The sequence below is a fragment of the Manis javanica genome, chromosome 2 (assembly GCF_040802235.1).
Source record: "Manis javanica isolate MJ-LG chromosome 2, MJ_LKY, whole genome shotgun sequence".
Lineage (NCBI taxonomy): Eukaryota > Metazoa > Chordata > Mammalia > Pholidota > Manidae > Manis > Manis javanica.
In genome coordinates this window covers 225,985,651-226,008,173 of record NC_133157.1, presented here as the reverse complement: position 1 = coordinate 226,008,173, position 22,523 = coordinate 225,985,651, and the positions used below count along the sequence as shown (strand labels likewise).

At 59.5% G+C, this 22,523-nt stretch overlaps 2 protein-coding genes and 1 long non-coding RNA gene across 15 annotated transcripts; 2 read left to right on the top strand and 1 right to left on the bottom strand.

The window, feature by feature from the left end:
• Positions 1-102: 102 nt before the first annotated feature.
• NRBP2 (nuclear receptor binding protein 2) lies at positions 103-9,817 on the top strand. 5 transcript variants are annotated; one of them, XM_073230319.1, is made up of 18 exons: positions 103-360; positions 700-822; positions 893-994; positions 1,070-1,192; positions 1,350-1,390; positions 1,492-1,586; positions 1,709-1,732; positions 1,804-1,887; positions 1,963-2,018; positions 2,117-2,212; positions 3,287-3,419; positions 3,534-3,636; positions 3,754-3,804; positions 3,883-4,018; positions 4,941-4,994; positions 5,071-5,134; positions 5,219-5,296; positions 9,650-9,817. In XM_073230319.1, exons 1-18 carry the CDS (start codon positions 244-246, stop codon positions 9,697-9,699), a joined length of 1,530 nt encoding a protein of 509 aa, XP_073086420.1. In that variant the 5' UTR covers positions 103-243; the 3' UTR covers positions 9,700-9,817. The 5 variants fall into 5 exon arrangements, with proteins under 5 accessions (XP_073086420.1, XP_036879261.2, XP_036879267.2 ...); XM_037023366.2 differs by lacking the exon at positions 9,650-9,817 and adding an exon at positions 5,356-7,423 and having other exon boundaries at positions 1,103-1,192; positions 5,219-5,274; XM_037023372.2 differs by lacking the exon at positions 9,650-9,817 and adding an exon at positions 5,356-7,423 and having other exon boundaries at positions 5,219-5,274.
• LOC118973368 (uncharacterized) lies at positions 6,457-10,130 on the bottom strand. The gene is made up of 2 exons (XR_012128625.1): positions 9,858-10,130; positions 6,457-7,008 (listed from the first exon to the last, which is right to left on the bottom strand). It is a non-coding gene; the product is annotated as an uncharacterized lncRNA (long non-coding RNA).
• PUF60 (poly(U) binding splicing factor 60) lies at positions 10,120-22,367 on the top strand. Of its 9 annotated transcripts, none has more exons than XM_073230314.1 (12): positions 10,120-10,225; positions 14,427-14,504; positions 16,780-16,875; positions 16,987-17,076; positions 18,016-18,066; positions 20,202-20,363; positions 20,452-20,544; positions 20,685-20,898; positions 20,982-21,172; positions 21,297-21,432; positions 21,621-21,856; positions 21,934-22,367. In XM_073230314.1, the coding sequence occupies exons 1-12, from the start codon at positions 10,202-10,204 to the stop codon at positions 22,231-22,233; spliced, it is 1,671 nt and encodes a 556-aa protein (XP_073086415.1). In that variant the 5' UTR covers positions 10,120-10,201; the 3' UTR covers positions 22,234-22,367. The 9 variants fall into 9 exon arrangements, with proteins under 9 accessions (XP_073086415.1, XP_073086417.1, XP_073086413.1 ...); XM_073230313.1 differs by having other exon boundaries at positions 10,150-10,225; positions 14,424-14,504; XM_037023356.2 differs by lacking the exon at positions 10,120-10,225 and adding an exon at positions 10,937-11,180.
• The last annotated feature ends 156 nt before the right edge of the window (positions 22,368-22,523 follow it).

The following is a 22,523-nucleotide window of genomic DNA, read 5'->3' as shown; positions in this document are numbered from 1 at the left end:
CGTGTGGGCGGGGCCTCCGGGCGGGGCCCGCTGCGCAGGGCGCCGGCCCGGGATGGGTGGGGCGCGCGGGCGGCCCCTCGGCGGGCGCGGCGCCTGCCAGGCCCTCGGCGGGGAAGGTCCGCGCCGGCTGCGGCCCGAGGAGGCGGCTCCGGAGGGGCGGCGGTCGGCGATCCGGGCTCGGCGTCTGGGCGCGGGGCCAGGGCGGGCCTGAGCGGCAGGGCGGCGGCCTGCGCCCGCCGGGCCATGGCGACCTCGGAGCCGGCGCCGCGGCCGGGCCGGAGGCGGGAGGACGGGAGCGAGGACGAGAACGACGTCCTGGGGGAGAGCCCGTGCGGCCGCTGGCAGAAGCGGCGGGAGCAGGTGCGCGCTGCGGGGGGCCGGGCGGCGCCGCGGGGCCGGGAGGTCCGCCGCCTCTCTGCGGCCCGCGCAGCAGCCCCTCTTGGGCCGGGCCCTGGCCCCTGACCCGGAGAGGAGCCCCCGAGCCCCCGAGGGCCGGCCTCGTCCCTAGGACCGTCTTCCGGTGCCTCTGCGACCAGCCGCGGATGCCGCTCTTTGGGCCCCGGGACCCGCCCTCCGCCTCCCGCCGGGTCCCCAGCTTCCCAGCAGGGCGGGCCGGGGCCTTGCATCGCACAGCGGGGTCCGTGGGGCAGGGTGTGCGCGGAGACCGAGACTTCACTCTGCCCCCGCCCCCACCGCCAGGTGAACCAGGGGAACATGCCTGGGGTCCAAAGCACCTTCCTGGCCATGGACACGGAGGAAGGGGTGGAGGTGGTGTGGAATGAGTTGCATTTCGGCGACAGGAAGGCCTTCGCGGCCCACGAGGTAAGGCCCGCCCCGATCCCACCCTGCCCCCCGCCTCCCCCGTCCCGTGACCACAGCCTTCCCTTCCCAGGACAAGATCCAGACCATGTTTGAGCAGCTGGTGCTCGTGGACCACCCCAACATCGTCAAGCTGCACAAGTACTGGCTGGATGCCTCTGAAACCCGGGCGCGGGTGAGCCACGGGCACACCACACGGGGCGGGACCAGGCCACCGGTGGGTGGGGCAGCCCTGGGGACCCACGCGCAGCTGGCGGAGCCCGCGAGCCCGCCCGTCCCGCAGGTCATCTTCATCACAGAGTACGTGTCGTCTGGCAGCCTCAAGCAATTTCTTAAAAAGACCAAGAAGAACCACAAGGCCATGAACGCCCGGGTATGGGGAATGGGCTGGCGCGGCGTCGGGGACTGGACGGGGGCAGGGCGCCTCCGCGGTCAGGAAGGGGGTTGGCCGTGGGGTGGGGGCGCGGGGCGGGCACCTCAGGCCCAGCCGCCTCTCCCATGCCGGTCCGACGGAGTCCGTCTGCCGCCAGGCCTGGAAGCGCTGGTGCACGCAGATCCTGTCGGCGCTCAGGTGAGGGCCTGGGCTTGCCGGCTAGCCACCCCGCCGCGCCCCCACCTCCCAGGCGCCCCCTGACCCGGCTCTGTCTATACTCTCCTCCTCTGGACCCACAGCTTTCTGCACGCCTGCAGTCCCCCCATCATCCATGGGAACCTGACCAGCGACACCATCTTCATACAGCACAATGGCCTCATCAAGATCGGCTCCGGTGCTGGCGGGGCGGGGCTGGACAGGGGGGGCCGGGGAACCCACTGGGAACGTGGGCGGAGGAGGCGCAGAGCGCTGGGTCGCGTTGACGCCCGCTCTTCCTTCCCGCGGCTGCCGGTGCAGTGTGGCACCGCATCTTCTCCAATGGTGCGTGGGGGTCCTGGGGGGATGGAGGGCTGTGAAGGGTCCAGTCTGCTCAGCCCCCGCGCGCTCCTCAGCACTCCCGGACCATCTCCGGAGCCCCATCCGCACTGAACGCGAGGAACCGCGGAACCTGCACTTTTTCCCTCCGGAGTGCGGGGGTGAGTGGCAGGGCCCTGCGGTCCCCAGTGTACACTGCATCCGTGCTCCCTCGGTGACTCGGCCCCCCTTTCCAGAGGTTGCTGATGGCACTGCTGTGGACATCTTCTCCTTTGGGATGTGTGCGCTGGAGGTAACTAGCCCTGAGGCCTCCTGGCCCCTCCCAGCTAGCTGGCTTCTGCCCCCTTACCTGCTGCCCCTTCCCCACAACTGACCTGGCCTTGCCCCTAGATGGCTGTGCTGGAGATCCAGGCCAATGGGGACACACGGGTCACAGAGGAGGCCATCGCTCGAGCCAGGCACTCCCTGCGTGACCCCAACATGCGGGTGAGCACCTTGCCCTACCTGTCCCAACTGGCCCTGCGTAGGGCGGGTGAGATGCTTAAGGTGGGCCTAGAGGCACAGCAAGTGGGGTCTGCTGGGGAATATGCCAGCCCTGCTGTACAAGGGTCCATCCGAGGAGGGCCTTACCCAGAGCCATTGAGTTTGGCCCTCAGGGCATAGTCTAAGGACAGGGAGACTGAAGAGATGCTCCCTGTGTGGGTACTATTGTTGTGCCCAGTTTGTAGATAAGAATCCGAGGCACAGAGAGGCTAAGGACTCTGCTCAAGGCTTTAGAGTAAGTGGTGGAGCCAGTGTTTGCACCTGGGCGCACTCAGCTCCATGTCCCTGCCTTTGAGTTTCCAGGAGACAGGCTAGAGGTGGTGTGGCCCCAGCTTGGGGCGGGGATACAGGGGGTGGGCAAAGGGCATATGGGATGGAAGCTGCATCCATAGCCTCTCCAGCCAGAGCCTGGCAGCTGTCTGGCTTAATCACACGGCCTCTGGGGACCAGAGAAGGGAAGCAGTGGGGCCTGGATGGGATTGGTGGGCAGGTAAAAACAGGGTAGACAGGGTAGGCGTGAGAGCCAGTAGAGGGCATGAACGTGGGCTGGGGCAGGGACCCATCAACGTCATCTCTGGGGTTGGGCCTGAGCTGCGGCAACCAGAAGAGGGTCCGGCTGTGGGTAGGTGGAGTCGTGCTGGGATATCTTGACCTCCAGGGATCTAGGTTGATCTGTTGGCACTCTGCCCAGCCCCAGGGCCACATGGCAGGGGCTGACACCCTCCCTTGGCAATGCAGACTTCATCTGTGAATTGGGGATGACAGTACCTACTGCCCATGATTTTTGTGAGGGTCACAGGAAGTAGAGCATGCAAAGTTGTGGGTGCAGGGCCGATGGTCCTGTCTGTGGAATCAGGCCCTACCTTGGCTGCTAATAGGATGCCTCTCCCTGTGCATGAAGGCGCCCATGGGGATCGGACCCTTGGGGCTCCATGACTTCAGGGACCTCCTCTCCTCACACTGTGGGGCCAGAGCAGAGAGACTGCACATTTCTGCCTTTCCTCTCCATGACCCCAGGAGTTCATCCTCTCCTGCCTGGCCCGGGACCCTGCCCTCCGGCCCTCTGCCCACAACCTCCTCTCCCACCGCGTGCTCTTCGAAGTGCACTCCCTGAAGCTCCTGGCAGCCCACTGCTTCATCCAGCACCAGTGTGAGGGGCAGGCAGGCCTGGGGCGGGCTGAGGGCCTGGGGCGGGATGCGGGAAGGGCATCTGCAGGAACCGCGGCTCAGGGCCTGCCATCCTGGGTACTCCTGTGGCCGGCAGACCTTATGCCTGAAAATGTGGTAGAGGAAAAGACCAAGGCTATGGATCTGCATGCCATCCTGGCAGAGATACCTCGGCCCCGCCGGCCCCCACTCCAGTGGAGGTGAGCAGCGTTGTCACCAGAGGCCTGCCCTCTTGCCTGGCCAGCCTCATCTAGCCCTGTGCTGCTGGCAGGGCAGGCAGCCTGGCTACCCTCATGTGCTTTTCGCACTTGTCCCAGGTACTCAGAGGTCTCCTGCTTGGAGTTGGATAAATTTCTGGAGGATGTCAGGTAAGAGCTAGCGTGAGGCTGGGGAGTGGGCAGCTGCCAGGCCAGAGCTTCCTGCCACCACCCCTGGTGTGTTCCCAGGAATGGAATCTACCCACTGATGAACTTTGCTGCTGCTCGGCCCCTGGGGCTGCCCCGTGTGTTGGCCCCACTTCCTGAAGAGGCCCAAAAGGCTAAGACCCCAACACCAGAACCCTTTGACTCAGAGACCAGAAAGGTGAGCCCCTGCCCCTGCTGCACTGCCAGCCCTCAGGTCTGTCCACTGCCCAGAGGAGTGCCCTTCTCAGGAGCTCTGAGTCCTTCCAGGCTCCCAGAGACCAGGTCCTGACTGCCCCTTTGTGAGGGCTGGGGGTGGTAGGATGAGCCAAGACACCCCCTTCCCCAGAGGCTCTTTACCTTCTGCAGTCCCCTCTGCATTCCTGCCTGCCCCCATCCGTGTTGCCCCCAGTCCCTCTGTGGCCCAAGCAGGCTTTGTCTGGGGACCTTGCCCAACCCGGCCCTCTCTGATTTTACCCCCTTGGCTTGCTGGTTCCCTGGCATTTGTATCCTGGTGTCTCCTTTGAGACCCCCCCCCATGCGTTTTGTTTACCCCCACCCCTCCACCTGCAAAGCTCCCTCCTTGCCGGCCCTGGCCAGCCTCAGCCCCAGCCTGCCTTTCCCTGTCCACACCCCCTGGGCTACAGAGGCTTTGGCTTTGGCCAAAGTTGTGTCTCCATGGTCACCACCATACCCACTGTTCCCTACATGGGCGCTGTGCCAACCTGCTGCTTTGCCTCCTTCCTGACTACCCTCCACAGTGCAGCCAGAATCCAGAATTAACAGCCACAGCTGCCCCAGAGATTGTAGGGTCCTCTGTCTGACCCCTAGTCTCTCTGGGGCTGAGCCTCGTGCTTCTGCTGACTTCTCCCTAGCCACTTCCCACTTGTGCAAACTCCTATTCATCCTTTAGTACCCAGCCTCAATGTCTCCTTTCCTTAACTCCCCAGGCTGCTAGCAGTGAGACGTGCTTTCTAGGGTCCCCTTAGAGAATTTCCCCATTACTGTCCCTTCTGGGCCCCTTTGAGGCAGCATGTGCTCTTGCTGCTCAGTTGCTGATGTCAAGCCTTTGAGGGCGCCCCTGGTCTCCTGCACACCCCCAGGTGATCCAGATGCAGTGTAACCTGGAGAGCAGCGAGGACAGGGCGCGCTGGCATGTGAGCAGGGCCTGGCGGGGGGAGCGTGGGGGGCGGGCCTGGCTCTGGGCACTGACCGGGCCTCCCCATCCCCCAGCTCACTCTGCTTCTGGTGTTGGAGGACCGGCTGCACCGGCAGCTTACTTACGACCTGCTCCCAAGTAGGCTGGGTGGCGTCCCCGGGCAGAGGTGGGGTGGGCGTCTGCGGCGGGACCTCACACCTAGTCCCCACGCCCCTGCCACAGCTGACAGTGCCCAGGATCTCGCCGCTGAGCTCGTGCATTATGGCTTCGTCCACGAGGTGTGCAGGCGGGGCAGGCTGGGTAGGTGTGGGGTGGACTGTGCCCCTCTGTCCCCGCCATGCCTTCCTCCTGCCCCGCAGGATGACCGGACAAAGCTGGCCGCCTTCTTGGAGAGCGCCCTCCTCAAGTACCGTGGAGCTCAGCTGTGACCATGCACCCCAGCTCCCAGGGACCAGCCCTGGCAGCCCACGCTGGGAAGCTCTGCATTGGCCTGGTGTTGGTGGGACTGGGGACAGCCTTCTGCCTGTGTGCCTGGGGAACCAAACACTGGCTACTGGGGAACCTCCACCTTCCACAGCTTTGAGAGGTCCTGGGTGGGGGTTGGGGTGAGGGTGGTGACCTTAAGCCCAACAGGGGGGCCCATCAGTGGGTGAGTGAGCCTGGCTTGGGGGTGGGGAGAGTGATTAGTCCTTAGGATTAGGATTCCCCCACTCAGCTTGCTTCCTCAACTCAGCAGCCTTCCCATACCTTCTGTTCTCTGGCCAAGAGTACGCCCCAAGCTCCTCTGCATGGGGAGGCTGCCCCACAGTGAGCCACTGTTGGCCAGTGATGGGGGTGTCAGTCCTGGACAGAAGTCTGCCCAGGGAAACACTTCATCCTGTTGGTATCAGAGCCAAGGGACCCCTACCTCAAGCCAATGGCAAAGCGCCTGCAGGTGTCAGGCAGGTGCTGGGTGAGGGGCAGGGCCATGACCTGGCAGGAGAAGCAGGTGGCAGAGCCACTTCAAGAAGCCCGAGTTCCCAGCTCCATGTGGCTCTTGCACCGCACCCCCAATGCAGACCCATCCTGGAGCCTCCCTGCCTTCCCACTGCTCTGAGACTGGGCTCTGCCTCCCCCTGCAGCCCCTGCAAAGGGTTCTCTCTCCTGTGCTCCCTGTCCCAGAGGGGGAGTCTCGTCGCAGGTGCCCTCCCTGCTCCTCACTGTGCCTCCCGGTCCTGAGCACCTCAGCTCCCAGCTCCCAGTCTTTCCCACTCGGCTCCCTCCTGCCTCCGCGGCCCTGGCCTCAGTTCTCTTGGATAACCTCTCTTCCATTTTCAGATTTAGTTAAACATTCTTCATAATTTTAAATTGCATGTGTAAATTTAGTGCATTCAGGTTTCTTTTCAAGCATTTTAAGTGTCAAACCAGGAAAGCTCACCTGTATTCGTTTTCTATTGCTGTTATAAGAATTTATCACAAACTTAGGTTAAAACAACACAGGTTTATTATAGTTATACAGTTCAGAAGTCTGGTATAAGTCTCACCAGACTAAAACCAAGGTGTTATCAAGGCTGCATTCCTTTCTGAAGGTTCCAGGAGAGAATCCATTTCCTGCTCCTTCAGGTCCTTTGGCCTGCAGGTGTCATGAGTGCTGGGCAAGAATCTGTTCCTTGCAGTGGTGGGGCAAGGTCCACCATTTCTTGCCTGCTATAAGCTGAAGGCCATTCTCAGCTTCTAGAGGCCACCACATTCCTCGGCTCATGGCCCCATCCTCCATCTTCAAAGCCAGCAATAGCAAGCTGAATCTCTCTCATGAACCATTTGTCTGTTTTTCTGGAGCTGGGAAAGCTTCATGTAATTAGGTTGGGTCCCCCTCAGTAATCCAGGATAACCCTCCCATCTTAAGGTCCTTAATTTTAATCTTGGCTGCAAAATACCTTTTGTCATATAAACTAACATTCACAGGTCCAGGGCCTAGGGCATGGACATCTTTGGGGTAGGTAGGGGTTCATTATCCCACCTACTACATCATCCTAACAAAAAACCAAAATACAAGTTACCAGGGCATATCAAACTAAATGTACAAGCAGAGTGAGTCTTAAGTTATGTTAAATATTCAAGTACTCTTTAGAAATTTATTCAAATTTTCACACCTTTCAACTAAAAATTACAAATCTAAAGTAACTTACCTGTCTAGTTGGAAATCCTGATGGTAAGCTGTCTGATTCTCCATTGTCTTAAGCGGTTTGAGTGTCAAATGCCTAACAGATTGTTCCGTTGATTAAACTGAGCCCAGAAGTGTCAACACTACCACTTCATTTAATCATGCCTATGTTGGGGTTTTCACTTTAACTTTTATCTTTTCAGTTATATACATATTATTTTAAAAGTGCAATGGTTTTTTAAGGCTGATAATGAATAAATAGTACATGCAGTCTCCAACCCTGATCCAAGCCGAACTCTCTCACCTGTTTCCTAAGGCATTCAAAAGCCAAGTTTCACAAAGCCACCCACGTTTTACTGCTTTCTATTGGATTTTCTACATTGGGTGTTTCCCACTCTGGAGGGAAAGGGGGGTCACTGGCCTCGATCTCCTGAACCAGCATCATCCCAGTGTGGACATTATACCCAGTGTAATGGGTATTACTACAGCTTCATTACCACAGGCCTCAGCAGAGAGCAAGGTGTGCTTAGGATTATATTTGCTTTCTTGCATAATTTTCTGTTTTCCCTGGAGTTAGTAATTGCCTTTTTGGTTTGCTGGCTTGGTTTTCTATACATGTATCATTGATTCATCCTTAGATTCTCCTGTAGAAATGTGAACGTCTCTCAATATTTGGGATTTGTTGCATAGTTGGCTTCTCAGTTCCATCTTTTCCTGGAGTCTACCACGTCAGCTCTCTGCCCAGGCTGCTTGTTCTTGGGCCTGTGGCCCAGCTGCCAGCATGGGTCGCTCCCTCAGCAGCGGCCAGTGCACCTCCTTTCTCTTGTCTCTGGACCCCACACTTCCCTCTCCCTTCATAGGCCCTCTGTATGAAGCGCAACGCCCTCCAAGTTTCCCGAGAGGGTATGTGGGAAGCTATGCCTGTCTTTATTCTACTCCTATATCTGCTTGTTGGTGTAAGTAGGCACAAAGCTTTGGCTATATTGAAAATTACCTTTTCCCACGGTTTTGAGGGTATCATGTCATTTTCCTCTAGAGCTAAGAACCCCTGTGCCTTTCTGAACTCTGGCGCTTGTCTTTGAGCCCCTCCCCACCAAATTTTCTCTTTGCTTTGGAAGTTCTCAGTGATGTGTTTATGAGGTAGACCTCTTTTCACTATTGTCCAGAGATCCTGACCCTTCAGTTTAGGAAATGTACTTTCTTTTTTTGCTGACTTCTCCCCTCTCCTTATTTTGTGCAACCCTTATTATTTAGATGTTGGATTTATCTTCTGAGAGGCACAATACATGGTGGTTAAGAGCACAGACTCTGGATCCCTTCTGCTGCTTCCTGCTGTGATATTGTACCTTCACTTCCTAATCTGTAAACATAGGGATAATAACAGTACCCCCTCTGTGGGGCCAAGAGCACCCTATGAATTAATGTGTGTGACCCAGTGACAAGTGTCCAGCCACGCCAGCACTCTGAGTGCCCTATTATCCATCACACCAACATTCAGAGGGGAAGCTGCCACCAGAGGGTGGTGCTTGTGCCCCTCCCACCCCCTAGTAGTGGTGGTGAAGTCCTAGCCCAGCTATCCCTTCACACACACCCTGTTATGGAGACCTCTGAGGTGCCAGGCCAGCTCTATGCTCTGAAGAGTGCTGACCAGTGTGGTTACGATTACATTTCGTTTTCTAGTTACCTAGTACTGTTACACATTGTAGAAGATTTCAACTTTCAACCCTTGTATTGAATTTTTCATTTTCCTCTCATTTTTCATTTGTGTGCTTTTTCCTTTGCTGAATTTTTTTGTAGCTTTTTGTTCTTTTTATATACAACCTCCCCCCCCCACCATATTACTGAGGATATGCATTCTGCTGCTTAATTTTCTCCATTCCTAGTCCCTTCCTCCCCACTCCCCACCCTTTTCCTCAGGTGTCTGGTGTTTCCAGGCTGCCCAGTCGCATTTAACAATGAGATGGCCTTAGTTGTATGCTTACTGCTTGGTGAGATTGGAGGCCAGGGATCTAGCCAAGCCATTCTCCCGAACCTCCCTTCTGTCTGCCTTCCTCTAGCTCCACAACTTTCCACCTCTGTCTGCATGGGTTTTTGCCTTTATACAGTCTTTTTCCTATCATTTTAGAAGGGGGAAAGAATCTGCTGTGTTTAACTAGAAGTGTCTGTATTTCATTTTAAACTTTCCCAGGGTTGAGTTGGGGAGAACTATGTTGCCTCAGGCAGGCTGAAGTTGCTGGACTGATGACCTCAGGGCCTGAGCTTCAGATGGGGTTTCTTTACTGAGATAGGGTCTTGGGTGCAGCATGCAGCACATACCCAGGACATCTGAAAGCCATGGCCGGATGCCTGCAGCCTTTAAAAAATAGTTCTAGAACTAAGGGGACTCTGGGTGCGCACCCCTCCCACCGGACTGGTTCACAGGCCTGTCTTGGGTTGCAGTGCTGAGACTGAATGTCATTGAATTCACAAGGCCATCAGTTAAGGTGCACTGCTGTTTTATGTATTACTAGGAAGGAGAAAATGCTGCCAGTTAAAGGAGGACACGGCCATCCATTGGTAGGCACATCCTTACTTCAGAGGTGTCACGATGCAAATAAGGTGCATCTCAAAGTGACTGAAATATGGCGGTTCTTTGTCACCCCTCTCAACTTGATCGTTCGGGCGGGTGGGACTCCTTCGGCCCTGGAAGGGGATGGGGCCGGGGAAGGGGGACATTACCTAAGTTTTTCTGTAAAGGAGGCAGAGAGATGGAACCCCGGCTGGAGGGGGTTAGGAGCTGAAGCGAGGGGCCAACAGGGTTTCGGCAGTTCTCCGCGAGCAGAGTGGGTCCGGCGGGTAGCAGAACAGGACTGCGGTGCCCCGCCCCTGGCCCCGCCCCTCTCGGTCGTTAACTGGCCCTCCTGCACCGGAAGCGCGTTCCTTTCCTATCACGTCCCCGGCAAAAGGGACTTTTATCGCGAGAGTTCCATCTTTTCCGGGCGTCTCCTGTGATACCCAGATCGCGCGAGACAGCGGAGGGACTAGCCCCGTGTGGCGCGCCCGGCGGCCGCGACGGACGCAAGATGGCGACGGCAACCATAGCTCTCGTAAGTGAGTCCCCCGAGACCGCGCGCAGCCGCTCCGCTGGCGGGAGCGGGTCATCGGCCCGGCCAGGGCCCCGATGGTTTTTCCGAGACGCGACCGTCACTCCCCGGCTCTGCGCGGGCGTCCGCGGCCGTTGGTAGCGCCACGCGGGGGCCGGGCGCGCGCGAGGCGGGGGCGAGGTGCGCCGGCAGCTTCCGGCCCGCGGACTGCAGTTTCCGGCGGCCGGAACCGGAGGGCCGCGCTCTGGGGTCAGTGCCGCGCGCGCCGAGCCCGGCCCGTTGGCGGTGCGGCCAGCCCGTCGGCCCGAGCTGTCTTGGAGTAGCGCTGCTGGGCCGCGGCATCGCGGCATCAGGACGGAGTCAGGCGGCCGTCATCTCCCTCTGCCCACGGGGCGCGCCTGTGGCCCCGTCTTGAAGGCCGGTCGCCTGGGGAGTGACGGCGTCTCGCTTCCTAACTGTGTGAAGGGGGTCGCCGGGTGTGGGGACCTGTAGGAAAGGGCCCGCGCCCGGTGAGGAGGGCGGCCGCCTTGACCCCTTGCATCCGTAGCTGTGCCTCTGCTCTGCCGACGCTCTGCGGGGAGGTGGTTTTCAGCTGACGGGCTGTCTTGTTATCCCCCCTCTGGAAGAGGAGGACGTGCTCTCTCATCACACGTCGCTTTGTCTCAGGCGTTGTACGAGGACTTGGGGGCAGAGCGGGGAGCCAGATGCAGTCCCTGTCGTGTTCAGGGCTCTGGTGGGCACCGAAGACCAGTTCCCACCCAGGGTGCCACCTATTGCGTGCCCAAGGGAGCCGTGCTCAGGCCGGTGTGGGCACCTAGAGGAAGGAGACACTCCCCTGCGCGGTGCTCATCTCTCCTTCAGCCTTGCAGAGTGATTAGCGTAGATGGAGAACCCTTGCTCGCACGATACGCCCTTGGTGAAGTCATCTAGGACCCTTTTTCTTCCCCATTTGGCTTATGTGAGTGGTTCCCTTTCTACCTTTCAGGGCAGCGGCACTTCATCCCTTTATTTACCTGAACCCACCTCCAACCCAAACTCAGAGTGATACGGTGAGGTCTCTTTGAGAAGGCAGCTTTTTCGGGTGGTTGGAGGCTGGGATTGAAAGGGAAGACATCTGAGGGTCAGGGGGTGTACTTAGCCTGCCCTGGCCAGGCCCCCTGAGCTGGGGATTGACAACCAGTGAGGGGGCTGAACCTGTCTCACTGGGCAGCTTATGAGGGGGGCCCCGGGTGTGATTCTTAGGTCTGGCTAGCCTCACTGCCCTCTTCCTACCATGCCCTCCTCGTTGCAGCCATAGGAGTGAATGACTTCTGTAGAGGAAGTTAGAAAAGAAGAGGTGTGGGTTGAGGACTTGGTGACTCTACTGGGCAGCAGTCAGAGTTGGGTTGTAAAGGAGAGGAAGACTTGGGGAGAAGAACAGAGACTCCTGGGGAGGTGCAGAAGGTGGAGGAGGAGAGGCCATTGAGAGTGGATTCCTTGTCTGCCCAGGTGTCTGTCTGCAGAGGAACGTAAACACCATGCCCCGGCCTTGGTGGGTGCTTGAGGCTGGCATTGCCCCCCAACCCCTGGGGATGGAGGGGTAGAACTGGGGCTCAGGCTCTGCTGTGGCATAGTGCCAGACATGGGTGGTATAGTAGATGTGGACATGGACAATAAATTGAAACTTACAAGTTGAGACTTTAAATAGGGGTGTTTGTTGCCCACACAAATCCTCTTGAGGTCGGTGTATATGTACACGCACACTTATGGATGTGTATAGACCATAAAGCCTCAGGCTTACCGTGTCAGACTCTGGAAGTGAATTCCAGCCTATGGTCTAACATGTTTGTCCTCTAATCTTTAGAGTGGATAGGTTCTAGAAAAGTTGTCTCCTGCTGTCCAGTTAGGTGTAATGAGAGCCTGTTCTCTGTCCTGTGGTCTGTGCCTGCTGAGCAGTGCTATTTGCTGTCCTAAGCTGTGGCTTCAGCTCAGTGGGAGGTGGGATGGAGTGGCACTGACCTTGGCTGTGATATGTAGGGAAGGATGCAGGAAGATGCAGACAAGCCTCTTCTCACTTGGGTGTGCCTACCACCTGGTGGTTACAGAAACAGGCTGCAGTCTCGTCCCAGCAGGGTATGGTTTTCTGGCCACATTGTGCCTCTGACTCGCTGCTGTCCTCTTCCCCTTCCTCTGATATCTGGGCTCAGTCCTTCCTGGGGGTCATCGTTGTTGGGTTCTGTCTGGCAGGAACACTGGGACCCTCTCTCCTCCCATGGGCCCAGTTTTCTTCCCTTTTGAAGGCCTCAGCTGTATGTCAACTTGCAGAGAGGCCTTTCCTCACTGCTCCAGCTGAGCATGCTTCATCGTGTCTTCCCACTCTGCGCCTGATTTTCTAGTGTTTGTTAGCCACAGAAATCGACTCCTGTAGGTGCTGGTTGGTGTGTCTCTTGTGTTTTTGCTGCATCTGCAGTGCCCACACAGGGTCCAGCCACGTGGTAGACGGCATGGCAAGAGGTGAAGGGAACCAGGCAGAAGGTGGCATCCAGCAGCCACTCTACCCTGGGGATTTGATGCTGGGTGTTTGAACAGTACTAACCGTTAGGAAATCCTATGCTTTGCTTGCCTCATGCAGCGATCACCTTTAGTCCTTTACACGAGTGACTCATTGAGTCATCTGTGTGCCCTTGGGTATGGGCCCGAATAGCCTGGAGGTGTTAGGTGATCACTTTACTTTCTGGTTTTGTGATGGACATGATCCTCTTTACCCTGGGCTGTTGAGCAGCAGTGGCAGTGCCATTGGGTCCCAGAGTTAGGGGCCTGCATTGCCCTCAGTTTGGTACCCACCCTCCTTGCTGCTTAGGGATTTTAGCAACTGCAAAGCCTGCCCTTTTCATTGACAGGGGATGACTGTGTGTGACTAGTTTTGATGATAAGTGATAGCTTACTCCAGGGACTTAGCGTCTGCTTAGAATCAGACCCAAGACCCAGTGGGACTGCAAACTTAGTTTCTTTTGTGGGTGGGTGGGATGTCCTGCGTACAGTCCCTTGGTGGACCTACTTTTCCTGGGACATCTTCTCTGAGACATGTTCTGCTCTCAGAAGCGTCTTAATTCTTGTGTTGGCTATTCCATCAACAGGACTTTATTTACAAATGTGCCTTCAAGCTGGCCCTGTTCTCGGGGACCTGGGAACTGGATGGCTTCGCCAGAAGCAACCTTTTGCCGTGGCCCTTGAGAGGCAGCCTCTGCTTTGGGTGTGCCCCCTGGGGTTTGCCAGAGGACTTGGGGCAAAGCCAGACTCCCATCCCATCCCCAGCTGCTGTGCAGCACTGAGGGCACTTGTGTGAGCAAGGCCTCTCTGCTCGGGCTCTGCCTGGGGCATCATTTCTAAGCAGTGCGGGGCTGAGCACAGGGCTGGGGCGATCATAGTTTCTGTGTCCATTGCCACTTTTCCAGTGCAGCCAGGCTTGTGCTTCTGCCCCTCCTTTGAGGCTGAGTGCCTGAGACACTCTGGCCCAGTCAGCCTGCCTCTGGCTCTGGGCACAGGGCCCCAAGGGTGGGCATGGCCATCCCCTGTGGGTCTTGTCCTTGAGCTGGGAGTGGGGTGGGTGCATTCTGCTCTCAGTTCCTGCTGTGTGACCTCTGAGAAGGTGGACTTGGTCCCAGAGCTCTTCCACCAGTGCCCCAGTCATGACATTGCCTGCCCCCTGCTCTGGGCTTGTTTTGTCTCCTGCCCCCCTGCTCAGCCATGTCGGGAGCTGCTGCTTCCGTTGGGCAGGCTCTGCAGGGCAGTGCTCCTGTGGTGCTCTCTGGCCTCTCTGGGTGTGGCCAAGCCCTCAGCTGCCCTCCCTGGAGTTAGATAGCCAGGTCCAGGGGAGGATGCCTGTCCTGGGCTTGGGGCAGGAGCATAGCACAACTTTCTTTCCTCTGCCCTGGCCCTGCCTGGTGACTTGCTGCCAACTCAGAGCTGCCCCAGATTCTGTTGTGGTTTCTGCCAGGCTGGCGCCTTGTGCCAGGGCTCAGGATAGCTGTAGTTGTGCTGGAGGAATGGGCGGGGTGAGGGATAGTATCAGGAAGGTTTGGGGCCAGGCCAGGTCCCTCGTGTGCCCCCCAGCTGCCCCACTCATCTGTGGGGAGCTCAGCCCTTAGCTAGGAAAGGTGAGAGAGGGTCTGGGGGGACGGGCCTTGTGACTGTCCGTTACAGCATCTCCTTCCTGCCGCAGCAGGTCAATGGCCAGCAAGGAGGGGGGTCCGAGCCAGCGGCGGCAGTGGTGGCAGCGGGAGACAGATGGAAACCTCCGCAGGTACTGACCTTCAGCATCCGCACCCTTAGGCCCGCCTGCCCACCTGCCTGCCTGCGCATCCCTGGGCCCAGAGAGACCTGGCTGGGGGCGGGGTGGGAAGAGCCCCAAAGACTCCTTTGCTTTTGGGGCAGAGGCACCTTTCCTGCCCTCTGGCCACCCACCCTGGGGCCTGGATCCGGCCTCCTCTTCCCTGTCTCTCCCCTTGCGTCTACCTTGTTTGTGTGGTGGGTTGTAACCTTGTGTGTCTGCGGACTCCAGGCAGAGGGTGATGATGGTCAGGTGGGGGCTGGACCTCACCTGATGTGAGCTCTTAGCCGTTGGTGTTGTGTAGAAGGGCAGGCATGCTGTTCTAAAACATGCAGGGTATTGTTAAGAGCTAGAATACAGATTTTCATTTCAAATCTCTCATTTTAATAAAACACCAAGTCGGAATGATGTGCAAGTCAAAGCACAGGTCTGCCTGGGACTCTTTCGTGTGGCCCTGGGCACGGGTAGATCTTGTCCCACTTTGGTGGCCTGTCTGGCCCTTGGGAGCCTGTCCCATTGTGGAGCCAAGCCTTGTTGCTGGGGAATAGGGTTCTTTGTGCTTCTCCAAGACGGTGCCTGTCTCCAGAGGGTTACAGCAGGGGCTCAACAAGGGGGCCTGTTGCCTGTTGGGGCTGGGCCCTTGTGTGGGCCCCCCAGCATACTTGGGGGAGGGCTGTGGTATGCTGTCTGCATCCTAGGAAGTCTTGGGGACTGAAGCTGATGGGTAAAGGGGCCAGGGCATCCCTCTAGCCAGACCTCTCTAGCCCTGGCTGGCTGTCCAGCCAGCCATTAGTTAGTGGGAGAAGGGCCTTTTGTTTACCAAGACAAACGGGAGATTGAAAAGTTTCTGAGGGGGTGAAAGGGGGTTGGCATGATTACCATGGTGACAGCCTGCTTTAGAGTCACAGCCCCTGTCTCTCCAGGCCTCTTTCCCACTAAGGAAAACTGGCTTGGGGCCAGCCTGGTTGCATGCAGAGGACAAGCCTCATAGGAGCCACTCTGGGTTGCTGGGGGCAGGGGGTGGAGGGGTGCGCAGGGCTTTCTGCCCTTTGCACTGGAAACAGGACTCAGGCCAGTGAGCGTGGTGTTCCTGGGATTAGAGGGCCTTTGTACCTCTGTCCCTGCTTGCCACTCCTGTGCTGGGGTCCTGCCTCCTCTCTGCCTGCTGTCCCTTCCAAGGCTGTGTGCTGGAGGGGGCCAGTAATGGGCTCTCCTTGCAGTTGCTGGGTAGCCCCCAGTTCCCCTGAATTGGTGGGCAGACAGGTGTGCTGTAGCCCCCAACACACACATCCTTGGTCTGGTGGCTTTGCTTCTCTTCCCGCTTACATGGCTGTTTCTTCCCCCTACAACAGCTTGGAAATGAGTTTTAACAGAAGAAGTGTAAACATTGTCTCACTGGTATCCGCTCTGGTCTGCAGTGGGCTGTGACTACACCACCCCCACCCCAGCATCTCTTGATCCCCGTGCTCGCCTGGCTAGGGTGCTGGTGGGTGTTCACTTCTGTCCCCTTGCTCTGGCTGGTCTACTGGCTTCTCTCCCCAGAGGGCTAAGTACACCCCAGGGAGGAGTTTGTTGGAGGTGGGCTGGAGTCCTCCCGGGGGCTGTGTGGCCTGGGGGAGTGGATCTGGGTCCTTGGGGCAGTGTGCACAGTGTGCAGGAGTGGGGGATGCTACATTGCAAGGAGCTGTGCTGGGAGGGAGGCCCTTTCCTGTACTCATTCCTTGAATGGTCCTCGGAACCCTTCCCAAGCTGCGGCCATGACAAAGCGTGTGGGTGGTGGGGTGCCGCAATACCCGGAGAGCCCTAGTCTTCTTCTCTTGTCTTGGACAGCTGAGGCTGGCTCTTGCATGACCTTGGGTGGGGGTTCTGGGGTCAGACTTGCCACAAGAGCTGGGCCTCCCTGCCACCTGCTGCCCGTCTCGGTAGCTCCTGAAGAGGCCACTGTGGCCTGGGCCCCACAGCTGCTCCAGGTCAGCCCAGGGTCCCTGAGGTTCCCGCTTGCCTCAGTGTATGTCTTCCCTGTGGGTCCTGGGCCAGGCAGGCCTGGGGACAGACACAGGAAGGCCAGAAGAGCAGAGCCATGTCCAGCCAGGCAGGAGACAGTCTGTGCAGGACCTGCCTGTCCCTGCTTGGGGGCTGGTCTGGAGACCATGTGCTGTGGTGGGAGACAGGCGGGGTAAGGCTTCTAGAGGCACGTGAGGGAGGCCTTGAGCTTGTTCTTAACAATTTCCCTGCTCCCCACCACCAGGGGACAGACTCCATCAAGATGGAGAACGGGCAGAGCACAGCCGCAAAGCTGGGACTGCCTCCCCTGACGCCCGAGCAGCAGGAGGCCCTCCAGAAGGTGAGCGCGCACCTCGCAGGGCGCTGCGGGCCCGGGAAGCCGGTCGGGGCGGAGGATGGCCCGTGTCCCCGCAGGCCGGGCCCCAGCGCTCCTCACCTCCTCCTCTCGCAGGCCAAGAAGTACGCCATGGAGCAGAGCATCAAGAGCGTGCTGGTGAAGCAGACCATCGCCCACCAGCAGCAGCAGCTCACCAACCTGCAGGTGAGCCCCCGGCGCCCTCGGCCGGCCCTGCTGGAGGCCGCCCCGCCCCGCCCCGCCCGCCTGGGCTGGGGGCCTCCGCCGCCCCTCCCCACCGCCTCCACCGCCTCTTCCTTCTCTTCCTCCTGTGCCTGCAGCCATCCCCACGAGGCGTTGTGCTTCTCAGTCTCTCAAGGACTCTTTCTGGGGACGCTCGGGTCTTCCCTGAGGCATGAGCGGCCCAGCGCACCCGCCTGCTGAGCGCTCGCAGCCCCCTCCTTGCCCTTTCTAGCCCCGCCCGCTCCCCAGGTCGGCTCCTCCTCTTGGACTTGCCTGTTGCCTTGGGTTGCCCCACGGCCCCCCAAGCCGCACAGCTGATGGTGCAGCACGTAGGGGACCTCCTGTCTGCCCCCCATGGCCTTGGATAGGAGCAGTCAGTCCTCCATCCCTGCCGTGTCAGACCACGTGGCCCGGGGCCCAGCAGCGAGAGGACAGGCGGGGGGCGCCCCCACAGAGCCCCGCTTAGCCCTGGGGCTGGAGGCTGCAGGAGCTGTGCGGACAAAGCCAGGGCGCAGCCCACAGGTGTCTGGGCCTTGAGCCCCTCCCCCCAGCCCGGCCCTCAGACTTTCACGCTGCCAGGAGATGCGCTGGCCCTGCACCGCGCTGCCCGTGCCCCCCACTCCTCCTCCTCCTCCTCTTCCTCCTCTTCCACCGCCCCTTCCGCCTCCCCTCCCCCTTCCCTTCCTTCTTCCCTGCTGGCCAGGCAGCTGGGCGGGGCCCCTGGGGCTCTGAGGCCCCCCTGGGCAGGTGCCAGCAGCCGGCCAGTGGCCGGCAGTGTGGGAAGGCAGGCGGGCCTCCCTGGCAGGGCGGGGACTCCGGGCCTTGCCGCTGTCTGCGTGAGGTGTGACGAGCGGGAGACTGCTCGGCTCCAACAGACTGAACTCTGTCTTTACTGTCTTTCAGATGGCAGCAGTGACAATGGGCTTTGGAGATCCTCTCTCACCTTTGCAATCGGTCAATAGAAATGCTCACTTCTTCCGGGGCTCATGTCCTTAGTCAGGGCTAGAGGGGGGCAGTGCAGCCCGCGTGCGGGGGACCTTGCTCCCCTAGCTGGCCCTGCCCGCCAGCTCAGGAGGAGCGCAGCAGAGCGCCAGGCGTGGCGGGGCCAGTGGTGTGGGCGGGCACCCACCCAGGACCGCCCCTGGGGAGGCCTCCATCTGCTCTGAGGGCCCGCCTTAAAACTAACCGGCCAGGTAACTGTGGAGGGCAGCTGGCCAGGAGGGTAGCTGCCTACGCCAGGCCCACCTGCACCCATGCCGCCTGCACTCACGGGGCACGCCGCCCAGGCCTCCAGCTCTGCCAGTCTCCAGGCTCCCGGGCTCCTGGGTTGAGGTCAGGCCCCTGAGGAGAGAAGGGTCCTAACTCATGGCTCCATCAGACCCTGGAGGAAGTATGGATGGATGGGGTTGGGGGGCTGGGGGGCCCTGAGTGAGTGAGAAAGGGCAAGGATTTGAGACTTGGGCCCTGTCAGCAAGGGGTAGAGGCCACGCAGCCAGGAGGCAGGCAGTGGCTATGGCCGGAGTGGGCCAGGGAGGTTGCAGAGGCGATGGTCATGGCCTTGGCTGCCATGGGCAGAGGAGTCTGGGAAGGAAAAGCCCCTCATCCCCGCAAAGCAGGCTGAGGAGGAGGCCAGGCCCCACTTGGGGAGTGTGAGGGGGAAACAGCCTTTTCTCTGGGGGCCATCCCTGGGTGTGCTATTCTCATGGGAGATGTGGCCCTGTCCTTGAGGACCAGACAGTCCCAGTGTCTTCCCTGGGAGGTGTCTGTTTGTGGGGAGATGTCAAGGAGAGGGCTCTTGCTGTTGGGGAGCCCGTACAGAGAAGACATGCTCCTATCTTGGGAAAGTTTGACCTGAGGGGCAGATTTCATGTCTGGGGTACCTGGTACAAGAGGGGATATGGTTCCATCTTTGGGTGTCCTTGGTCTCACTAGGGAGCCTGGGGCCTGTTGGGAACCGAGTTTGAGGAGGGGAGTTCCATCGGGGGGGGAATTTCTAGCTTGGGGTTGGGGATGTGGACCTTATTTTTAGGCCCTTCTCTGAGGGAGGGGGAGGCCTGTCCTGAGCCGGCTCGCATTACGGGAACCCTTGTGAGGGTTAGGGGAGTCCCTGTTTGCAGAGGGACTGGAGCCAGGGCCCCATCTTCTCTGCCTGCCCTTGGCCTGTGGTCTCTTCCCCAGGGTCTGGCTCCGCCCAGTGGCCCACTGCGTGAGAACTCCCCTGGCTGGCACGTGTGTGAGGTGGCAGGGGTGGGAACCACATCCCTGAGGGCAAGGGGAGGTCCCTTGACACAGTGGCCAAGCTTGCCCCAGTGCAGAGGCAGTGTCTGCCCGAGCAGGACCCTGGGTCCGCCGGGCCTGTTACCTCCCAGCTTCAAAGAGCTCTGGGGCTTTTCCTTTTGGCAGCTCTGCCACCTTCTGATGCTCCTGGGGGCCAGGCCCTCTGGGTTGTAGGTGTGGGCTCCAGGTGGCCTTTTTTTTTCGTGAGGGGTTCAGTGCAACTGGGGGGGCTTGCAGAGTGCTGAGCCCTGGCCATATCAGCTCTGCACAAGCAGCTGCTCTTCATTCTCTCGCCAGGGAGCCCCCCTCTGGGCCCCTGGCCTCCTCCCCTGGGGTCTCTTCTGGGCAGTAGTTGCCCTGTCTTCTGCCCCTCTCTTGCCTCTGTGCCAGGGATCCCTCCAGCTTGGATGGCTCCCCCTTCCCTCTTCTGTTGGAGCACTTGGCCGGGTCCCTGGGAGGATCTCCCAGTCCATCTCGTGGTACCTGGCCCGCAGACTGGAGGGTGGGCTGGTGGGGAGGGCACACAGCCCTGCCTCCCAACCACCTGTTAACTTTGCTGTCAGTCTGCCCAGGACCTGGGTGGGCTGGGGTGCGTCGTGTCCTGCCTTTGGGCCTGGCCTTCCTTGGGGGTAGGGTCCAGCTGGTCCCTGCTACCCTGATTGCAGGGCCTGAGCCTGCACCCTGCTGCCTTGTGGGGAGCCCTCCCCACAGTGGAGCTGGGTGGGTGGGCCAGGAGGGGAGTAGGCTGCCCCACCTCTTGCCACCCCCTCACAAGCCAGTGTCTCTCTCTCTCCCCTTGTGTCCCGCTCCAGATGGCAGCTCAGCGGCAGCGGGCACTGGCTATCATGTGCCGGGTCTATGTAGGCTCCATCTACTATGAACTGGGGGAGGACACCATTCGCCAGGCCTTTGCTCCCTTTGGACCCATCAAGAGCATTGACATGTCTTGGGATTCTGTCACCATGAAGCACAAGGTGAGATTTGGTTTGCCCTGTCCCCGGAACCCACCTACCCCACCTCACCCCCAGCTCTCGCAGCCTAACAGTGGATCCCCGTGTCCAGGGCTTTGCCTTTGTGGAGTACGAGGTCCCAGAAGCTGCACAGCTGGCCTTGGAGCAGATGAACTCGGTGATGCTGGGAGGCAGGAACATCAAGGTTAGGGCCAGGGAGGTGGGCCTCCAGGCCGCTGTGTGGCATGCTGTGTTCATTCACCCAGGACATGCAGCCCTTCCTGAAGCCTGGAGTGACCAGGCTTGGGCTGAGTGAGGGCTCTTTGTCCCCTGCTTTTTCTCCAGGTGGGCAGGCCCAGCAACATAGGGCAGGCCCAGCCCATCATTGACCAGTTGGCTGAGGAGGCACGAGCCTTCAACCGCATCTACGTAGCTTCTGTGCACCAAGACCTCTCAGATGATGATATCAAGAGTGTGTTCGAGGCCTTTGGCAAGATTAAATCGTGCACGCTGGCCCGGGACCCCACCACTGGCAAACACAAGGGCTATGGCTTCATTGGTGAGCTTGGGAGGCCACAGTGGGGATGGGGCAGGGCCCACCTGGCATTGTGGCTGCCCTTCACTGCTGCTCCTGCCCTGCAGAGTATGAGAAGGCCCAGTCATCTCAGGATGCCGTGTCTTCCATGAATCTCTTTGACCTGGGTGGCCAGTACTTGCGGGTGGGCAAGGCTGTCACACCCCCCATGCCACTGCTTACACCTGCCACACCTGGAGGCCTCCCACCTGCTGCTGCCGTAGCTGCAGCTGCAGCCACAGCCAAGATTACGGCTCAGGTGAGGGCTGCTACCATTTTGTGGGTTTGATTGGCCTTTAGCCTCCCCCTCCATCCTCAGGGGGCTGGATTTGAGTGGAGGCAGCCATACTGGAGATTGAGCGTGGTGGCCTTCTGGGTTGCAGGAAGCAGTGGCTGGAGCAGCGGTGCTGGGTACTTTGGCCACACCTGGACTGGTGTCCCCTGCACTGACTCTGGCCCAGCCCCTAGGGGCTTTGCCCCAGGCTGTCATGGCTGCCCAGGCCCCAGGAGTCATCACAGGTGAGCCTGGGTGGGTCAGGGTTTCCCTTCTGTGGCCTCTGGCCACCCTTAGCTTCCTGGCCTGTGCCCTCCAGGTGCAGTCCTCCGCACCCTGGGCAGGCCAGTTGTAGCTGAGCAGTGCTGCGTTCCTTCCTGGAAGGGTGGAGGTTCAGGGGGAGTGACTGTTGGACCCGGTGGGTTTGCTGCAGGTGTGACTCCAGCCCGGCCTCCCATTCCGGTTACCATCCCCTCTGTGGGAGTGGTGAACCCCATCCTGGCCAGCCCTCCAGCCCTGGGTCTGCTGGAGCCTAAGAAAGAGAAGGAGGAGGAGGAGCTGTTCCCCGAGTCGGAGCGGCCTGAGATGCTGAGCGAGCAAGAGCACATGAGCATCTCGGGCAGCAGTGCCCGCCACATGGTGATGCAGAAGCTGCTCCGCAAGCAGGAGGTGGGTGGTGGGGGCCGGCAGGGTGGGTGGGCAGGGTGGCCTCACCGGCCATGGCGCTCAGCTGTCCTCCCCTGCAGTCCACAGTGATGGTTCTGCGCAACATGGTGGACCCCAAGGACATCGATGATGACCTGGAGGGGGAGGTGACCGAGGAGTGTGGCAAGTTTGGTGCTGTCAACCGTGTCATCATCTACCAGGAGAAGCAGGGCGAGGAGGAGGATGCCGAGATCATTGTCAAGATTTTCGTGGAGTTTTCTGTAGCCTCTGAGACTCACAAGGCCATTCAGGCCCTTAATGGGCGCTGGTTTGCTGGCCGCAAGGTGGTTGCTGAAGTGTATGACCAGGAGCGTTTTGATAACAGTGACCTGTCTGCGTGACTTTGGCCCATTTCCCTGGACTTGCATTTGTTCCTTGTTTCCTCTGGGTTTTACAGTGATTTGATGGTGTGTTGGGCCCTGCCAACCAGCGTTTGGATAAAGGTGCAGGTGCTGCTGGCCCTGAAGGCCCTGTCTGGCAGTGGTCCTGTGCTTACTGACTCCCGTGGCCCAGCTCGCGGAGTGGAGTGTTTGCAAGCAAGCGCCTGGGCTGTGCATGGGGTGGGGGTGAGAAAGGTTTTTCCAGCTGGGGCGGGCCGGCTCGGTACCACCCCGCTAGGTCCCCTTGAGGA

Coding starts and splice junctions, on each gene's coding strand:
- NRBP2 (XM_073230319.1), top strand. CDS start 244: ATGGCGACCTCGGAGCCGGCGCCGCGGCCGGGCCGGAGGCGGGAGGAC. Junction 1,587..1,708: donor CCTCATCAAGATCGGCTCCG/GTGCTGGCGGGG, acceptor CTGCCGGTGCAG/TGTGGCACCGCATCTTCTCC. Junction 5,297..9,649: donor GTGCAGGCGGGGCAGGCTGG/GTAGGTGTGGGG, acceptor ATGTATTACTAG/GAAGGAGAAAATGCTGCCAG.
- PUF60 (XM_037023356.2), top strand. CDS start 11,106: ATGGAGAACCCTTGCTCGCACGATACGCCCTTGGTGAAGTCATCTAGG. Junction 18,067..20,201: donor CTCTCTCACCTTTGCAATCG/GTCAATAGAAAT, acceptor GTCCCGCTCCAG/ATGGCAGCTCAGCGGCAGCG. Junction 21,433..21,620: donor GGCCCCAGGAGTCATCACAG/GTGAGCCTGGGT, acceptor GGTTTGCTGCAG/GTGTGACTCCAGCCCGGCCT.